Source organism: Delphinus delphis, chromosome 20 (genome assembly GCF_949987515.2).
Source record: "Delphinus delphis chromosome 20, mDelDel1.2, whole genome shotgun sequence".
Lineage (NCBI taxonomy): Eukaryota > Metazoa > Chordata > Mammalia > Artiodactyla > Delphinidae > Delphinus > Delphinus delphis.
In genome coordinates this window covers 39,631,141-39,650,191 of record NC_082702.1, presented here as the reverse complement: position 1 = coordinate 39,650,191, position 19,051 = coordinate 39,631,141, and the positions used below count along the sequence as shown (strand labels likewise).

The window sequence follows — 19,051 nt, the reverse complement described above, 5'->3', positions numbered from 1 at the left end:
ACATGGGTTAGTGGAAGAGCTTGGGCTAAGTCTTGTCGTGCCTCTGTGCATGTCCCATGTACCTTCCGGGAGAAGCCAGTTTCCCCCTCTGAGTCCTGGGCTCAGTCCAGCAGGCCTAAGAGGCTCAGTGCCTGGGTGGTGTCGTGATCACCACCATCGTCACGCCTTCCACCCGCCTTACCTGATGCTCCGCTTAGCAGCATCGGGGTCCACGGCCAGCACTGAGCCGATCAGAGGTTTCTTCTGGTTCTCCCGCAGTTGGAAGTGGTAAAAGGGCTGCTGGAAGGTGGGGGGCTCGTCCACATCTGTGACGTTGATGATGACACGGGCGATGTTCTTGGTGGAGGTGCTGCTCAGGTAGCGGAGGTCGATGGTGGGGTCCGTGGCCTCGATGGTGAAGCTGTATTGCCGGATGCGTTCATAGTCCAGGGGCTGCGAAGGGAAAACTATGGTGAGCACTTGCTCTGAGCCAAGCACAGGGTTGTGATTTTCACAGCAACCCTGCGAGGTCATGCTGGGATGACCCCTTTTTACAGATGAGGGGCCTGTGGCCTGGCTGTCTTCAGCTCTCTCCCGTGTATCCTGACCGTGGCTCAGTTCCAGGTATTGAGGACAACCAGTGGGTCAGCCACAGTCTTGCTGTCAAGGGGACCACAGACTAGTGGTTCTACCCCCAGCTCCTTAAAGACATTGCTTTTCTTGTGCCTTTGCTCAAGTCTCTTCTCCTGCCCTTGCCCGCTTGGCGTACTCCTATCCACCCCTCAGGAAGCCAATCTGCAGGTAATCTGATGCCCTCTCAGAACCCATTCCTGCCCCTCCCAACACAGGTAATTGCTCCCTGCCTGGGTACCCTTTATGTCTGTGTGTCTGTCCTCCCTACTGGCTGAGAGCTTTGGTACCGTGGAGGCCGTCTGACTCCCCTGGGTATACCTAGTCCCCAGCACAGGGCTGGACCAGAGAAGGACTCGGGAGAGGTCTGCTGGAGGAATGGCCTGGCTCAGGCAGAGGGGTTCTGGAGTGTCCCCTTTGAGGCAGGTCATCACTGGCCTTGGCCTCCCAGTCCTCTGCATGGCCGTTCTGAAGCAGTTTGTGCCCCTGGCAGACCTTCCCTCCTCTTCTAGATTCAGCCAGTCCAACTGCTTTCTCAGCAGCAGCCACGGCCAGTGGCCACCCCCTCCCCACGGCATTCACTATTTCCTTACATGCTGATGGCTTTCACTGCAAGCACTTGTACTCTTCCAGGGCTTTCCTGGCCCGAGCCCAGGGCAGATCAGAAAGTGCCAGGGAGGGGACTTCCCTGCTGGTCCAGTGGTTACGAATCCGCCTTCCAATGCAGGGGACGCAGGTTCGATCCCCGGTCAGGGAACTAAGCTCCCACATGCCACGGGGCAACTAAGCCCACGTGCCACAACTACTGACCTCCCGCTCTTCAACTAGAGAGACTGTGTGCCGCAAACTACAGAGCCCATGCACTTAGGAACCCTCGCGCCACAGCTACAGAGCCCATGCGCCCTGGAGCCTGCACGCCACAACTAGAGAAGAGAAAACCCACACACCACAACTAGAGAGAAGCCCGCGGGCCACAATGAAGAGTCTGCATGCTGCAACTAAGACCTGATGTGGCCAAAAATAAATTAAATAAATAAATAAATCTTAAAAAAAAAAAAGAGGAAGGAAGTGCTGGGGAGTGGGCCCCCAGGAGCCCTCAATCAGCCCACAGCGGCTGCGACTCTGAGGCATGTTCCACACTGTCCCCCAGATGTCCCCAGCGGGACTGCACCCCACTCGCCCATGGTGTTCACCTGCTCATTGAGGAGCCTGTATTAGCTTTCCTCCTTTTCACATCTCACTGCTCCGGGGGCTTCCTGAGATCACTCCCCAAGTAAACTATTTACACCCAAATCCTTGCCTCAAGGTCTGCTTCCGGGGTAGCCCAGCCTAAGGCACTGACCCTTCTGTCCTGGCTCCCCTTCCCAGCGCCAGGGTCACAGTGTCCACGAGCACACAGCCAGCTCCAGACTGACCCAGAACGTGCGCCTTTGGTGGCCTCTGATCCGGGAGCAACCCCTGGCTGAGTCCTGAGGAAGCCAGGAGCCCCCAACCCTGCATCTGATGTCACTGCCACGGGTCTGCGAACCTTCATGGGCTTGATGATGCCCTCGTTGCGGCTGGGGTCAGGCTCGATGGTGAAGGTGTCCCTGTACTCGCCCTGCACGATGCTGTACTTTGTCTTCCGGTTCTGGGGCTCGTCTGGGTCCTCCACAAACAGAGAGCCCAGGGGGCTGCCCACACGGATGTCTTCGGGCACAGAAAATATGTACCTGGCTGATGCAAAGAGGCGCCCCAAAGGGCACTGGGTTAATGAGATAGATGAGGCGATCGTCCCCATACTAGCCCAATACATTTTGTTACAGGAAACGGGCACAATAAAATAGTAGTAGTAGTATTAATTCCTCTGGAACTTTGTGTCCCAAGGCAGAGAGGTTGTGCTCTGTCCTTCCATCCACCTGACAGGTAGTTATTAAGCATCTGCTGTGTGTCAGGCACCTTGCTGGGGGACCTGTTCATTGACAACTGAGAGAATCTCTGCCTTCAGGGGGCTTGTGCCATACACACGGAGGCCACTTCAGGAAAACCCGCCTGTCCTTGGGGTGGCTGAGCCTCTGCGTGAGCCGTCAGCATTGGAGTCGCAAGTGAAGAGTCAGCTGACTTCCTCCCCAGCCCACCCAGGGCGTGTCAGAAGGGGAGAATCAGTCTGTGGATGGGTCAGAGCCCAGCCCTGGCTCTGGCTCTGGCGCTTTGCCGAACCCCTGTTCCCCAGCTCATGGGGATTTTCTAGCTGGGGTCTGGGTTTTCCTGAGCTCATGGGATCTGGGTGAAAGTGGTCCTGTCTGGTAGTGGGACTCTGGGCACACGGTGGCACACAGCAGGGAGTGTGACTAGATGGGGAACGTGTTCATAGATGGGGAACACCGGAAAGGCGCCCCTGACGTAGGCCCGCCCTGGGTTGGAGAGAGAGGTAGACAGTTGCCAGGATCCTCTCTGAGAGCTCCCGGGTCACCGAGCCTGGAGTATCCCAACCCTCGCCCTGCCCGGGGCCCTAGGGGAGGGGCTCACACTGTGTGAAGATGGGGAAGTTGTCGTTGACGTCCTGCAGAGAGATCAGCACGGTGGCCGTGCCCGATTCCCCCCGGAGGCCCTGGGCATCTCGTGCTTCCACCACGATCTCATACTTGGCCTGCTTCTCTCGGTCCAGGTTTTTGTTCGCTGTGACAATTAGTCCTGCAAAAAGTGTCACATCAGGAGCCGTGTTACTTGGGGAGCTTTTAAAAAATAGTGATGCCTGGCCGCTACCCATAGGGCACCTGGCTTCAGAGCTCCCCAGGTGATTTCACTGTGCAGCCAGGACTGAGGGCCAGGGGTGAACCACCTTCCACCTCCATGCCCTGCACTGCTAGGCCAAACGCTTTGGTCCAGTATTGGTCCCAGCCACCTGGAGCACTGGGTTGAGCAAGAACCTGAGGCCACATCTAGGCTCAGAGTGGGAAGAGTGCTGTGCTGGGTTAGCGATGGCTGCCTTGGGGCCGCGTAGGTTGTGCTGTGTGTTTGCCGTCACTCTGAAAGATGGCTTGCCTCAGGCATGACCACCTGCTCCCAAGACTCAGTCCTTACAGTTTTTTGGGTCACGTGGAGTGGATAATGACGATGGGCCACGTGCTCATTAGACGTTACCTAATTCAGACTTCACACCTACTGTACAAGGTGAATATAAGCTTCCCCAGTTTTGAGATTAGGGCCCTAGCTCTCACAGAGGTCAGTTGACTTGCCCAAGGTCTTTAGAAGCAGTGAGGAGCAGAAATGGGTTCTGAAACCAGATCCATTTGATTCCATAGCTGGAGCTGCTAACCGGCATTCTCTTCCACCTCTCTTGTCAGTGCTTGGGTCCTGACTCTGTCCCCTGGACTTGAGTTCACGTCTCGGGCACCTGTCTGCCTCCTTCTGCCCTCACCAGCCACCTTGTCTTGACGGAGGGAGGGTACCGACTGCCTCCAAAGGGTGGTGTAGGTCAGTGGTCAGTGACACCTGGCAGACTGGGCTTCCCTCGGTGCCTGCACCTCCACCCCCTCCAAGCCAGTGCCGCCCCCGGGGGGGTTAGTCACACAGACCGGAACCACGGATGCTGAAATGTTCTTCTCCCTTCAGGAGTTGGTACACGACAGAGGCGTGGTCTGCCACGGTGGGGTCATCTGCATCCATTGCTGTCAGCTGGATGACCGAGGTCCCTGTGGGGAGAGAACCCAGGGTTGCTGCTTTGCGATGGCCAGCCCCTCACCCCATTCCCGGATGAGGGCCGATGGGGCTCAGGCTGTTCCCTGAACCCCCCTCCCCCGGGTCCTGAGGGAGAAAAGGCTGCTTTGTTTTCTGAGGAGCCTGCCTGGGGGCAAAGTGCTGGCAGTGGTGGAGGCCCCGCTCCCTCAAACATGAAGGGCAAAGAGAACAGGTGGTTTTCATTTATGGGGGAAATGAGGGAAGAGGGGAGTGGCTGAGGTCATGGGGAGAAGCAGTAAGGGGTGCTTCTTCCTTCTGGAAGCATGAGAACAAGAGAATAGGAAGGGCCCCCAAAGGGCTGGGTTCACATCTCTTTCCCCTTGAGCTCCAGGCTCCCCATACTTGACAGGAAGGTCTGGTCCCGAGACCTGGCGAGAGAGCCTGGACTAAGGGCTGGGGAAGGGAGCCCTTTTCTGGCACCCCCTGGAGGCTGGGGGTAGAATTGAGGAAGGAATAGTCTCCTCTGGAGGCCTGGGGTCCAGGCTGCTGACACACCTTGGGATGAGGTGTGTCCCTGTCCCGCCCCCCTCCACTCCTGTATGGACCCCAAAGGTGACTCCTTGTCTTGGTGGAAGAGTTGGCCTCCTTCATATGCAAAGGCTACGCTCTTGGCATGCCAGCCCTGAGAGTCAGAGCAGTGGGTGGCGTTGGCTCCAAAGAGTAACAAGACGTGTGTGTGTGTGTGTGTGTGTGTGTGTGTGTGTGTGTGTGTGTGTGTGTGTGTGTGTGTGTGTGTGTGTGTGTGTGTGTGTGTGTGTGTGTGTGTGTGTGTGTGTGTGTGTGTGTGTGTGTGTGTGTGTGACGGTCAGGACTCCGTCTGGGGCCAGGTCAGAGCTTAGTCTTTAGGGACCAGAGTTCCTTTCGAGTCATATAAAGTGGCAACATGGGCATCCCCATAGCGGCCCGGAACTCACTGAATCCTGCCCCAGGCAGTGAAGCTGCCGATGGGAGAGGGGCCTCCATGCCAGGGATGAGCGAGGGGAGAGGGAGACAGACAGACCGGGTGCGTACCTATCCCTGACATCTCGGGCACGGAGGCATTGAACACCCGGTGCGTGAACACAGGCCAGTTGTCATTGATATCGTGAACTTTGATGGTGAAGCTGGAAGGAGACTCCAGGTTCTTCTCAGTGTTCTTGTCCACCACGAGGGCGATGAGGTGGTACTCAGAGATCTTCTCCCTGTCCAGCCTCTCAAAGGCATACACGTCCCCTGTGCTCTCATCAACCTGGAAGACCTTGCCGGCAGACTCTCCTTTGAGCTGGTACTTGGTGTTCTTGCGGTTCACGCTTGATTTAATCTAGGAAAGGAGAGGCGCCGTGAACTGGAAATAGCAGTGGTGGCTGTGTGCATGTGAGTGTGTGCCCGTGTGAGTGTGCCGGGGCATGGCATTATTAAAAAAAATCAATTATATAAACTTACAATTAAATGAATCATATTAAAAACAGAGGTAGGGGCTTCCCTGGTGGCGCAGTGGTTGAGAGTCGGCCTGCCGATGCAGGGGACGCGGGTTCGTGCCCTGGTCTGGGAAGATCCCACATGCTGCGGAGCGGCTGGGCCCGTAAGCCATGGCCGCTGAGCCTGTGCGCCCGGAGCCTGTGCTCCGCAACGGGAGAGGCCACAACAAGTGAGAGGCCCGCGTACCGCAAAAACAAACAAAGGTAACGTACTATAAATCTATTGCTTCCTAATACTGTAATTTTACTACATTTTACTATGTTCTTTTGAGTTTTTTAAAAAACTTTTTTATTTTTTACATCTTTATTGGAGTACAATTGCTTTACAGTGATGTGTTAGTTTCTGCTTTATATCGAACTGAATCAGCTATACATATACATATATCCCCATATCTCCTCCCTCTTGTGTCTCCCTCCCACCCTCCGTATCCCACCCCTGTTCTTGAGTTTTTATGTTGATCGTATTAAATGATGGAAATATTGGATAAGGCTGTGTTAATGCACATCTGTTCCCAACTCTGCCTTCAGTGGCATCGAGTTGGTAGCTTGCAACAGACATGGTGAAAGTGTTTATACCAAGGAAATTGGTAAATGCTACAAACAGGATCTTTTCCCCTCAAAAGCCAGTTGTCAACTATTTATCAGCACATCACTGGTCTCAGTCATTTAGTTTTGGAATGGTGCATAAAATGTTCTCTTTTTGGAGATTTACAACATATAGTTCTGCAGGAAAGAACTCTACTGAGCTTTGTTTAACTCAGGATTTCCTATACTTGTTAGACCACTGAATCCTTTTCCTTTGTTACACATACTATTAGTGTCCTTAGGAATAAGACTTGGAAAATAATGTGTGTAAAGCAATTTGCACAGGCTCTCAATAAATGCTAGTTGTTTTTCACACTAGATGCCTACATTAAAGGATATTAGAAGTTTAGAATTGCTGAACATTTCATTTATGGAATCTTGGAAACAGAGGCTATTAGGAACATAAGCTAATCATATTTCATACATGTCTAATGGTCCTCCCATAGGTGGTTAGGATGTTCAAAAAATAGAGTTCAGTAAAGTAAAAGAAAAAAATCAGATGCCTACAAGGTGCCAGCCTGGGAGCATAAAGATAGTCCAGACCCCATTCTTTCTCTCAGGGCCTGGTTTGAAGCAGCAGAGGCTGAGATTTTGAGGAAGGGCAGCATTTAAGGGTCAGTTGGAACAAGAGCCTTGAGTAAAGGTGTTGCATCAGAAAGGCTGGAGGAGAACCCGAGAGAGAGTGGGGTCTCAGGACAGAAGAGGGAGCATCAAGATGGGTGTGGTCAGGTCCCACGAGGTCTGGAAAGCATCCCTAGGCTTAGCAGCGGTGCAGTCATCGGAGCCCTTGGTGAGAGCCGCGTTAGGGGGTGGTGGATCGAGAAGCCGGATGACAGGGCTTTATTATTATTATTATTATTTTCTTTTTTTGCGGTACGCGGGCCTCTCACCGCTGTGGCCTCTCCCGTTGCGGAGCACAGGCTCCGGACGCGCAGGCTCAGCGGCCATGGCTCACGGGCCCAGCCGCTCCGTGGCATGTGGGATCTTGCCGGACCGGGGCACGAACCCGCGTCCCCTGCATCGGCAGGCGGACTCTCAACCACTGCGCCACCAGGGAAGCTCCCGGGTGACAGGGCTTTAGAGAAGAGTCTGGGAGGTGAGGAAGTGGGGACAGGGAGTGAGGCTCCTCCCCCTTGGTGGGCGGGGCGGGAGAGAGGTGAGGCTGTAGCTGGAGGTAGTGAAGAAGCGTCCTGGAGCAGGGCTGCGGGTGTGCAGGGGCAGATGGTTCGTGGGGAGGTCCCGAAGCCCAGTGGCCGGGACATACGATGGACAGATGGGCCGGAGGCAAGAAGTGATGCGCCAGCGCCGGAACCTGTGACTTGGGCGGGAGGACAGTGGGGGTCAAGAAGGAGGGACAGTCTGGGGCCCTGTATGAGTTACTCAGGGTTAGGGTAGGATGGTCATCCCAAACCTGGTTCTGGTGGGTGCATTAGGATTCATGTGGGCAGGGGTAGCAAGGGGGCGTGAGTCAGCTTTTATCTGTTACTGGAATTCTGTCTGAGATTGCATTTGACTCACACCTAAACATCTTTGATAATTTCTCAGTATCATCAAATAAATAGTGTTAAGAAGACTTCATTTGGATATGAGTTTCTGTTTTCCTTCCCTCCAACTTTTCTCAAATAGACTTTATATTTTAGAACTGTTCCAGATTTATAGAAAAATTGAGGTGATAGTACAGAGAGTTCCCATACATCCTGTGCCCAATTTCCCTGTTATTAACATCTTACATTAGTATGGTACATTTGTTGTAATTAATGCACCAATATTGATATATTATTATTAACTGAAGTTCATATTTTGTGCAAATTTCCGTAGTTTTTACCTAATGTCCTTTTTCTGTTTGAGGATCCCACCCAGGATACCACATTACCTCTAGTTGTCATGTTCCTTTAAGTTACTCTTGGCTGGGACAGTTTCTCAGATTCTCCATGGTTCTTTTTTTTTTTTTTAATTGAAATATACTTTATTTACAATGTTGTGTTAGTTTCAAGTGTACAGCAAAGTGATTCAGTTATATATATATATACAAATATACATATATATTCTTTTTCAGATTCTTTTTCATTATAAATTATTGCAAGATACTGCGTATAGTTCTCTGTGATGTATGGTAGGTCCTTGTTGTTTGCCTGGTTTATATATAGTAGTGTGTAGATGTTAATCCCACTCCCCCCACTATCCTCGTTGGTAACCATAAGTTTGTTCTTTGTCCGTGAGGCTCTGCTTGTTTTCGACGACCGGGAGAGTTTTGAGGAGTGCTGGTTGGGTGTTTTGTAGGATGCCCCCTATTGGAATTTGTCGGATGTTTTCCTCACGATTAGACAGACTGAGGTTATAGGTTTGGGGGGGCCTCCCCTTTTTAAATTATCCCTATATTTGGATATAACATCTTAATGCCAGAAGCTATGCTGACCCCTGTCTGTGGATTCAGAAGGCCACTCCGCTCCCATTGTCCGGCAAACAGCTCTGTAAACAAAGGCTCCTGGCTCTGATCTTGGTAAACAGCGACTTCCTTCCCTCCGATAACGTCTTTGGAGCCAGGAGGTGAGCCTTGGAGCCCTGTCCTTGCCTCTCCCAGACACCGTGCTTCTTCCCAGGGTGGGGACTGCACGGGACCCTCTGTCCCCATGCCAGGTGCCAAGTGCACGCTGTTGGCAGGGGACGGCATGCCCGAGGCTCTTCGTGCTGCGCAGAGGCCTTCGGGCGAGCCGTCTGAGGCCTGCCGTGTCCGGGCTGGGCGGCGCGCCGGCGGCCCTGCTTGCTGACTGGCCCTGACTCAGCCCGTGGGTATTTGTTGGGGGGCAGCCATTCTCTCTGGAGGCTGATTCACGGCACACTCACCCCCTTGGGAAGGGGTAGATGGGCCGATGGCATTTTCCTCTAGGGCACAGAGTTCACATCGGTGTTGGGAGTCAGGAACCCTGTGCTTTCCTAGGGCTCTATCCTGGTTTCACTGTGTGACCCTGGGCAAGCGCCTTCCCCTCTGAGTGGCCAGACTGAAGGATCTGAATTTCCCAGCCATTCTTGGTGGCCAGAGGAGGCCTGGGCACAGTGAGCAGTGGAGAGGGCCGTGGGCAGGGCTGTGAGTGTAGATTCCCCAGCTGGCTCCACCGCCAGCTGCCATGGCATTTCTGGTGCTGAGGCCAGACTTGACCCTTCCCCATCTAGGGGTCCTTTCTGGCCTGTTTCTCTATAACCATAGGGCTCCCCCATCTCCAGCATGTGTGGGGTTCTTTGTCTGATACATGCTGCCCTTCTAGGCCAGGGTGGGCAAACTGTTTCTGTAAAGGGCCAGATAGTAAAAATTTTCGACTTTGTGGGTCATATGGTCTTTGGGACAATTACTCAAATCTGCCATTGTAGCATGAAAGCAACCACGACCATTTGTTAATTGCACGGCGTGGCTCTGTTCCAATAAAACTTTATTTACAAAACCGCATGGCGGGGCAGTTCTACCAGCCCCTATTTATGTATTTATTTATTTAATTGAAGTATAGTTGATTTACAGTGTTGTGTTAGTTTCTTGTGTACAGCAAAGTGATGTATATGTGTGTGTGTGCATACATCTTTTCCATTATAGGTTATTACAACCTACGGAATATAGATCCCTGTGCTATGCAGTAGGTCCTTGTTGATTATCTGTTTTATATATAGTAGTATGTATACGTTAATCCCAAACTCCTAATTTATCCCTCCCCTGCTTTCCCCTTTGATAATCGTAAGTTTGTTTTCTATGTCTGTGAGTCTGTTTCTGTTTTGTAAATAAGTTCATTTGTATCATGTTTTTAGATTTGACATATAAGAGGTATCATATGATATTTGTCTTTCTCTGTCTGACTTACTTCACTTAGTATGATAACCTCTGGGTCCATCCATGTTGCTCTAAATGGCAAGATTTCATTCTTTTTTATGGCTGAGTAATATTCCATTATTTATAGGTACCACACCTTCTTTATGCATTCATCTGTTGGTGGACACTTAGGTTGCTTCCACGTCTTGGCTATTGTAAATAGTGCTGCTATGAACATTGGGGTTCGTGTATCTTTTTGAATTAGAATTTTCATATTTTCTGGATATATGCCCAGGAGTGGGATTGCTGGCTCATATTGTAACTCTATTTTTAGTTTTTTAAGGAACCTTCATACTGTTTTCCATAGTGGCTGCACAAATTTACATTCCCACCGACAGTGTAGGAGGGTTCCCTTTTTTCCACTCCCTCTCCAGCATTTATTATTTGTAGACTTTTCGATGACAGCCATTCTGACTGCTGTGAGGTGATACCTCATGGTGGTTTTGATCTGCATTTCTCTAATAGCGGTGAGGAGCATCTTTTCATATGCTTGTTGGCCATCTGTATGGCTTCTTTGGAGAAATGTTTGTTTAGGTCTTCTGCCCATTTTTGATTGGGTTGTTTGTTTTCTTGATACTGAGCTATATGAGCTGTTCATATATTTTGGAAATTAAGCCGTTGTCAGTCACATCATTTGCAGATATTTTCTCCCAGTCTATAGGTTGTCTTTTTATTTGGTTTATGGTTTCCTTTGCTGTGCAAAAGCTTATAAGTTTGATTAGGTCCCGTTTGTTTGTTTTTGCTTTTTTTTCTTTTGCCTTGGGAGACTGACCTAAGAAAACATTGCTGTGATTAATGTCAGAGAATGTTTTGCCTATGTTCTCTTCTAGGAGTTTTATGGTATCATGTCTTATATTTAAGTCTTTAAACCAGTTTGAGTTTGTTTTTGTGTATGGTGTGAGGGAGTGTTCTAACTTCACTGATTTACATGTGGCCAGCCCCTGTTTTAGACCACAAGCTCCGTGAGGGTGTGGACCATGTCTGTCTTTGCCCCCTGACCATGTCCCAGAGCCCAGCCTTGTGCTTGGGACCATAATTCCTCTCACCGGTACACTGATCTTTCTTTAGCTGACCCTGCTTAGCGTCCAAGAAACTGACGTGGTGAGATTTTAAAGCACTGGAAAGGAATTTTTCTCCTCACTGAAAACTCTTGAAATACCTAATCCCCTAATCCGTCTCCCTGTTGTGTGTGAAATTCCACCACTAGAGCCATTCCTTTCTTTTTTTTTTTTTGTGGTACGCGGGCCTCTCACTGTTGTGGCCTCTTCCGTTGCGGAGCACAGGCTCCGGACGCGCAGGCTCAGCGGCCATGGCTCATGGGCCCAGCCGCTCCGCGGCATGTGGGATCTTCCCGGACCGGGGCACGAACCTGTGTCCCCTGCCTGCATTGGCAGGCGGACTGTCAACCACTGCGCCACCAGGGAAGCCCCTAGAGCCATTCCTTTCAATTAGAGTGTACGGTTTTGACCTCAGCGACCTTCTGACACAGGAAGATAGTTCATTAGTCCCTCAGATTAGCTCCAAGCTCTAGGAAGGTGACTGAGGATGGACACGTTTTAATTGGGATGAAAGGAGGGTTTAGAGTCGTAGGCACCGCCCTGGAGGGCAGGCTTGGGTCAAATGCCTTGTTATGGGTGTCCTAGAATCTGGAGCTCATAACGCCCTAGACGCTAGGGCAAAACACCCTGAGAGACAGGGCTTCCTGAGGAGGTTCAAATGCCTCGACTAGAGACGGCAAACCCTGGCCTGGATGATGAGCCGTGTCGCCAGCACAGCTCTGTAGAAGTCTGCTCAGGTCTTCCAGACCTCTCAGATGCGCAAAGTTAATGGCAGCCTTGGCTGGTCCTGCCCTGAGCCCTGAGCCCCCACGCTAGGCTGCCCTCCTTAGCTTGTGCACGGGGTGGCCCTTCTGCCAGTGATACTCACTCCATAGGCCAAAGTCTGCGAGAAAGATGAACCATTGTGCTCACCATTACTTCCACCACCACCACACCACCTCCACCTCCACGATCATCATCGTCATCACCACCACCACCGCTGTTACCACCACCACCTTCTCCTTGGCTATCACCATAGTCACCACCACCATGACATCTGCCACCTCCACCATCTCTCCCACTATTACCATCACCCTCGCAACGATCATCCCCATCCCTGCAACCACCACAGCACCTGTCACTGTCTTTATCATCACCACCACCACGGCACGCCTCTCCCGCTCTGGGGCCTGAGCCTTACCTTGCCCACATAGTGGGGCAGTGAGCCGTTTTTCTCTTCATCGATGTGCATCTGGTTCCAGATCCAGTCTCTCTTCTGGCGCCGGTGAATGGGCAGCGAGCTGGGGGGGTTGGGTTGGTCAGGGTTGACGGCCGCTGCAGCTAGCAGGCCCAGGCAGGTGCCCCCTGCAGCCAGCAGCATCACGAACACCTGCATCTTCCCGGGACGGACGGCTCTGAGGGACGAGGAGAGAGACCATCAGGGAATGTGGGGTGCGAGCATCTCCCGGGGAGCACTGAACTGTTTAACCCTTCATCCTTCACTCTCTGCTCAGACTAGCAGAACCACACCCTCTTCCTGCCCCCGTGGAGCTCCTAGTCTGGGAGGGGAAGCCAGACGCAGAAACAATTCCTACTTAAGGGTCACATGTGCTATTGGGCAAGCAAGCATGGACGACAGGGGAGGCTAGAGGAGAGCTGTAGGGAAGGTTTCCTGGGGGAGAGAGCAATGCTGATGTGGATGGTAGCTCCCAAAGCCTTGTGCGGTGGACACCCAGCTTGGATTTTACAGACGGGGAAACTGAGGCACAGAGAAGTTAAGTTCATGGTGAGGCTGAGAATACAGCCCAGGTGTCTGACCTCAGCCGCTGACATTTATCAATAAGTGTCATCAATAAGTATAATAAGTACCAAAAAATAAACATCAATAACTATTGAATGCCTGACACTCTTCCAAGCACTTTATCTGTGTTATTGCACTTAATCCTCCCAGTCAGCCAGAAGGTGGGTATAATTGGGGCCCTCACTTTATAGATGAGCAGAGGAAGAGAGAGGTTTAGTAACGTTTCTGAGATCACCCAGACGGGAAGCCTCAGAGTCAAACTCAAACCAAGTCGGCCTGGCCCCAAAGTTCACGCTTCTTCCTACTGCCCTCTCTTGACCTAGCAGCTGCTGCGTGGTGGGATTTAAAGGCTCCTCTGAACAAACATGCCCCCCGGCTAGTCCGAGAGCCCCTGGGGCAGTGTTGCTTTGATGTTGTTTTCAGAAGGCTCTTAAGAAACCCAAATGTGGTGACCGAGAGGGCCAGGCCCTCACCAGACGCAGCGCTCACAGTTGGTGATTAGCTTAGGAGCTGTCACGAGAACAGGGGTGGGATGGGGTGCTGGGTAGAGAGGCTGGGCTCGCAGGACCAGCTTCGTAGTTTGTGGGGCGTAGTATAGAATGGAAACATGGGGTCCTTTTCTCAAAAGTTACTAAGAATTTCAGGACAGAGACGGAAGAACGTGAAACCCAGCACGGGGTCCTTTTAAGCATAAGACCCCATGTGATTGTCCCCATGAAGGCAGCCCTCGGGACATGGGATCAACCTGGATGGGGATCTGGGGTCACCCAGAGATCAGGGCCCGGCTTCATCCTGAATTCCAGAAGGAAGAGGGCTTGTCTCACTGCCCCAGGGTGGGTAGAGGCTGTGACCTCGGCTGTCACTATGCCCTCTCAGCCCTTGACCCCATCAATCTACCCTTGCTGGTCCCTGTGTCACTGACGTGTGGCTCCTGGGATGGTTCAGAGGAAGAAGGCTGGTGGGTGGGAGTGGGAGTCAGAATCAGGGCTCCTGCCTGGAGAGAGGCAAGGGCCCACTGGGTGCTGGCTGGGAGGCCACCTCCCTGGCTGTCGCCCGCCCTGGCCGCAGGGAGAAGCTGGATTCTGCACAGCACAGGAGGTTTCTAAACTCTAGTAACATTTCCTCTGAGACACTGGCGCCAGGCTGTCCTCAGTGAGGGCCGGGTGTGTGTGTGCAGACTGGCCTCTGGGCCTGCTGAGCTTAGCGTCCAGCATCCCTGGGGCCCCCGGCTGCTGGCCCAGGCAGAAGTGGGCTCGCAGGGTTTGGCTGGGACAGAGCATTAGCCGGGCCTGGAACGCAGGTGCCATGTGCCTGGGAAGGCTTCCGGTCCCAGTTCCCTCAGTCCTCAATGAGGCGGTCAGACTGGAGGAGACCTGGTGCCCTTTGAGGTGGGCTGTGAAAAGGGCAGCTGCTCTGGGCCGGAGGAAGGCCGTGAACAAAGGCTCAGGGAGCTGAGAGTTCTGCCAGGAAGCTGGTCCTGACTCAGGGGAGGTGGCAGCTGTGACCCCTGGCCAGCCTCGCTGGGCTCAGGCCCGGTGGGTCATTTCCTTCTTTGCCTCAAAAGGAACTGCATGTCTTGCTCCCTTCTTCCTCCCTCAAGTGAGAAGTGACTCAAAAAATGAAAAAGTAAAATAAATAGAAGTGAAACTGAGAAACGGGGAGAGAGAAGTTCTCAAGCCCCTGGGCAGGACAAGATAGGAGGCCGCACCCTGAGCGTATGCGTATCGAGCATCTACTGTGTGCTAGGCTTTGGGGTGCAGCAGTGAGCGGGACAGACAGGACCTGTCCCTGGGGAGTGCACGCTGTCGTGGGAACCCCAGGAAAATAAGTACATGGGGAAAGCATCAGCTGCTGATCAGAGGCCCTCAGGGAATTACACTGGGGGACACAGCAGAGGGCGAGGGGGCAGCTGGCTGAGACTTCAAGGCCAGGGGAGGCCTTTCAGAGAGATGATACTCATGCCAACCTCGGAATGTCAGCCCTAGGAATGCCAGGGGAAGGGAGGGAATTCCAGGCAGAAGGATCGGCAAGTGCAAAGTCCCTGAGGTAGAAAAACGGTTCGTTTGTTTGAAGAGCCAAAAGAAGGCCCTTGGGTCAGATGAGCAATGGGGGCTCCAGAAGAGGGGACCAGGTCGGGCTGGTAGGCTGAGTGACAGCCCCCCAAAGGTGTCCACATCTTCACCCCTGGAACCTGTGAATATTACCTTCCCTGGCAAAGGACTTTCAGCAGATAGGATTAAGTTAAGGATCTTGAAACAGGGAGATTATCCTGGACTATGTGGATAGACCCAGTACAATCACAGCATCCTTAAAAGATGAAGGCAGGAGGGTCAGAATCAGGAGAAAGGAGACGTGATGATGGAAACAGAGGTTGGGGTGCTGCGGGGCCCCAGGCCAAGGAACAGGGGCGGCCTCTGGAAGTCAAAAAAGGCACGGAAATAGATTCTCCCCTAGAGGCTCTAGAAGGAAACAGTCCTGATTCTCACCCACCGAAACCCATTTCGGACTTCAGACCTCCAGAACTATAATAAATAAGTAAATTGGTGTTGTTTCAAGCCAGCCACCTTTGGGGTGGTTTGTTACAGGAGCTGGAGGAAACTAATGCAGTTGGGTTGTACAGGGCAGACTAGAGAGAGCTTTTTCCTAAGCACGAGGGAAGGTGACATGATCTGATTTGAAGAGATTCCTGGCTGAGGTGAGGAGACGGGCTGGGAGAGAGGGGAGACCAGCAGGGGAGGTCACTGTCATCCAGGCGAGAGTTGATGGTGGCCCAGACCAGGTGTAGAGGTGCGTGGCCATGGGATGTGTTTTCCAGGTGGAGTTAACAGGACTTGCTGTGAATGGAATGTAGGGGGTGAGGGATGGAGAGGAATCTAGGATGGCTCTCGAGTCTTTGGCCTGAGTAGTTGGCGGGGGCAGGGCTTTGCTGAGGTTCGGAAGACGGGTAGTGGTACCAAAAGGTCTGTGTGGGCTGTGTCAGGTTGGAGTTGCTATGAAACGTCTCTGTGGCCATGGCCAGCAGCTGCCGGAGACCTGGCCTGGAGTGCGGGAGAAGGTGGGGCTGGGGCAGCTTACAGATGGTCCCTTCCCAGGGCTGGTGCTCAAACTGTGAGGCCGGAACATGAAGGAGGGCAGGTAGCGAGGGAGGAGAAGTGGCCCGGGACAGCCCCATAGGTCTTTCCTCTTTCTCTGTCTCATGAACTTGTCATCCAGGATTAAGCCCAAATGTCCTCCTCTGGGGAGCCATCCCTGGTCCTCACCTTGCATCTCATGCATCCCTGGGCATCTTCCACTGCAGCACTGCCTGGGGCTGGTCCCAGGGTTGACACCCAGGTCCCATTGCTGGGCTCCAATCACAGCTTCCTTCCCTTCCTGGAGAATGGCTTTCTCCCTGCCCTGTCTACATCTTCCCTTTTCCCCAAGGCCCAGCCACACCTGACACATGGCTCTCTCCTCTTTGGGTTCACACAGAGCAGGGTGACGGCTCTGATTGCAGGGTCTGTGGTTTAGAGAATGTCATTTGTGCTGCTTTGCCGCTCTGTGACTGTGCGCGAGACGCTTTACCTCTCTGAGCCTCAGTCTCGTCATCTGTACAATGGGAACACTAGTGTCTACCTCTCAGGGTTGTTTTCAGGCCTGAATTAAAAAAAACATTTGTAACATGGCCAAAAAAGTAGCTAAGAATAAAACCAAGCATGTATGAATCCTCGCCGACACTCTGTTTTGCTCTACTGAGTGGTTAGCTTACCATTCTTGTTCCTGAACACCCAACCATTTGGTTGGGGGATTTGCAGGTCCCCACCCTGCTGAATCTACTCCCCCACCCCTCCCCTGACCTCTGGTCTGTATCAAGGGGACTGACCCTTGGCCTACAGGCGCGAGGTTCTGGTGTTTGGCCAATGGGGGCTCTAGCAGGCATCTGAGGATGGGAGGAGAAACGTTGGGGTACTTCCTCCCTGCTGCTGTCTGCTCTGGTTCATTTGTACTGCTGTGGCTGCACCTCTCCATCCCGGTAGCTTCTATGGCTCCCATCCGTCCCTCACTGGGTTCGGGAAACACCCTTCCCTCCTCTTTGTCCCTTTGGTCCTGCGGTGGTCTGCTGCTGGTTTCTGCAGGTCTCAGCATCCCGTTTGTTCCCTTGACTGAGCTCACAGCTCTGTAAGTGTTTCCTTCATAAAGTCTCTTCTTTGAAACGCCTCCTCAGTGGCACACTGAAACCTTATCTCACGTAAATCTTGCAAACTGCCAGGTAGTTGTCAGTGATCCCATTTTGCAGATGAGGCTCAGAGAGGTGGAGTGAGCCCTGCTGGGTCACACAGCGGCGAGTGGTTGAGCCAGGATTTGAACTTAGGCTGCCTTTCACCCCGAATAGTGCCTTTCCATCATGCCACTCTCTCTCTATTTCTGCGGTGACATTAACATGTAATAATAATAATAATGGTAGTAATAATAGGAATAATAAGCAGCTGTTCTCCATGTTTGGCTTGCATAGATGAAATCTCATTTAGTTTTCACACTGTCCTCAGGATGTAGGAATTATCATCCCCATTTCACAGAGGAAGAAACTGAGGCTCAGACACAAACACCTCGTAAGTGGTAGATCTGGAACCCTCACCCAGATTTATCTTTTTCTAAATCCTGGGCTCCTTCTACACCCAATCTCAGAGGGTCCTGAGGGACTTTTCCATCTGAAAAGCCACGTTTATTTGTGTCTTTTGCCTTTTGTGTTAGAAATTTGTCCACGTAAATGGGGGCCAAGAGGAAGGGTTTTATCGAGAAATCGTTCCTCCTCCTCCTGCTGTTGGAGAGGAAGTCAGCCGGCAGGATTTGCTGGACCCACAGCTGGAAACAGAATTTCCCTTGGCCACACCTCTGGAGGTGTGGTCAGAGCACAGCTGGGGTCAGGTTTATTTTAGCCCTTTACTTTCCTATAAGTAGGAGTCACGTCTCTTGGTTGCTCTCACCAAGTTTTTGGAGAGATCAGGCCGCTGCCGGGTGGGTTTGCGGTACCACAGATGTGTAGTGGGCCTGAGGATCTTGGGATTGATTTCTGTGCTCAGAAATGCCCAGCTGAGTAGCCCCGGGGCCTTTCCTGACCGCAGACATGAGGGAGAGGGGATTCGCTCGGCAGCTCAGACGTGCCTGCGGGGCACCCGGAGGCCAGGTGCTGGGCACCCGGAGGCCAGGTGTCGGCCCGTGTCCCTGTTACCCAGGATCTGTGATGATGCTCGGTTCCTGGGGCTGTGTTAGAGGCTTTCGGGGCAGCTCCAAATGGACGGATGGATGAGGGTGGGCCCTCTGTGCCCTCGGTCAGTCTGGGAAGGTCCAGGGGGCCCAAAATGAGAGGACAGAGTGTGGCCCAGGCCCCTGGTAATGGGCATGGAGCCCAGGAGAAGGGGCAGAGGAACCTCGGAGCATCTGGGGGATGGCTGGGCTCAGTCATGCCCGGATCAGAGGGCAAGGCCTTGGAGAACTCCTGGGTTTGGGTCTGTGTCTACAGTGGGTGGGACCACTGAGCTCAGAACTAGATGCCTGGGCTGGACCTGAGGACTGGCTCTGAAAGCTGAGCCAAGTTGGCGGGGGCTGGAGAGGTTGTGTGCCTCTGCTCCTCTCCAGTTCCCTGTCTGGATCTCAAGGGTGCGGTCCAGTGGTTGGGACTCCGCACTTCCACTGCAGTGGGTGCCGGTTCAGTCCCTGGTTGGGGGAACTAGGATCTCGCATGCTGCGCAGTGCAGCCAAAATAAATAAATACATTTAAAAATTAAAAAAAAAAGGGGGGCTGTTGCTTGGTGAGCCTCGAAGAGGAGCCCCAGCCTGTGGGATGGTAACACCCACCAGGCCTGGTCACAGCTTCTGGCCTTTGCACTTGCCGTTCTCTCACCTCTGCCTGGACTTAGTTCACATGTCACCACTTCTCTGAAGCCCTCTCTAGAGCCTGGAGGTTATACCGTCATTCAACAAACATTTATTGAGCACCTACTATGTTCCA

General features: G+C 52.6%; 1 protein-coding gene across 1 annotated transcript in view; it reads right to left on the bottom strand.

The window, feature by feature from the left end:
* The window catches only part of CDH5 (cadherin 5), a 37,871-nt gene that overhangs the window by 13,690 nt on the left and 5,130 nt on the right, over positions 1-19,051 (bottom strand). The window contains exons 2-7 of the mRNA XM_060000752.1: positions 12,463-12,676; positions 5,341-5,629; positions 4,167-4,283; positions 3,118-3,282; positions 2,138-2,325; positions 182-432 (exon numbers count right to left, since the gene is read on the bottom strand). Coding sequence (XP_059856735.1) covers positions 182-432; positions 2,138-2,325; positions 3,118-3,282; positions 4,167-4,283; positions 5,341-5,629; positions 12,463-12,657 — 1,205 coding nt within the window. The 5' untranslated portion in view covers positions 12,658-12,676. The remainder of the gene's footprint in view (positions 1-181; positions 433-2,137; positions 2,326-3,117; positions 3,283-4,166; positions 4,284-5,340; positions 5,630-12,462; positions 12,677-19,051) is intronic.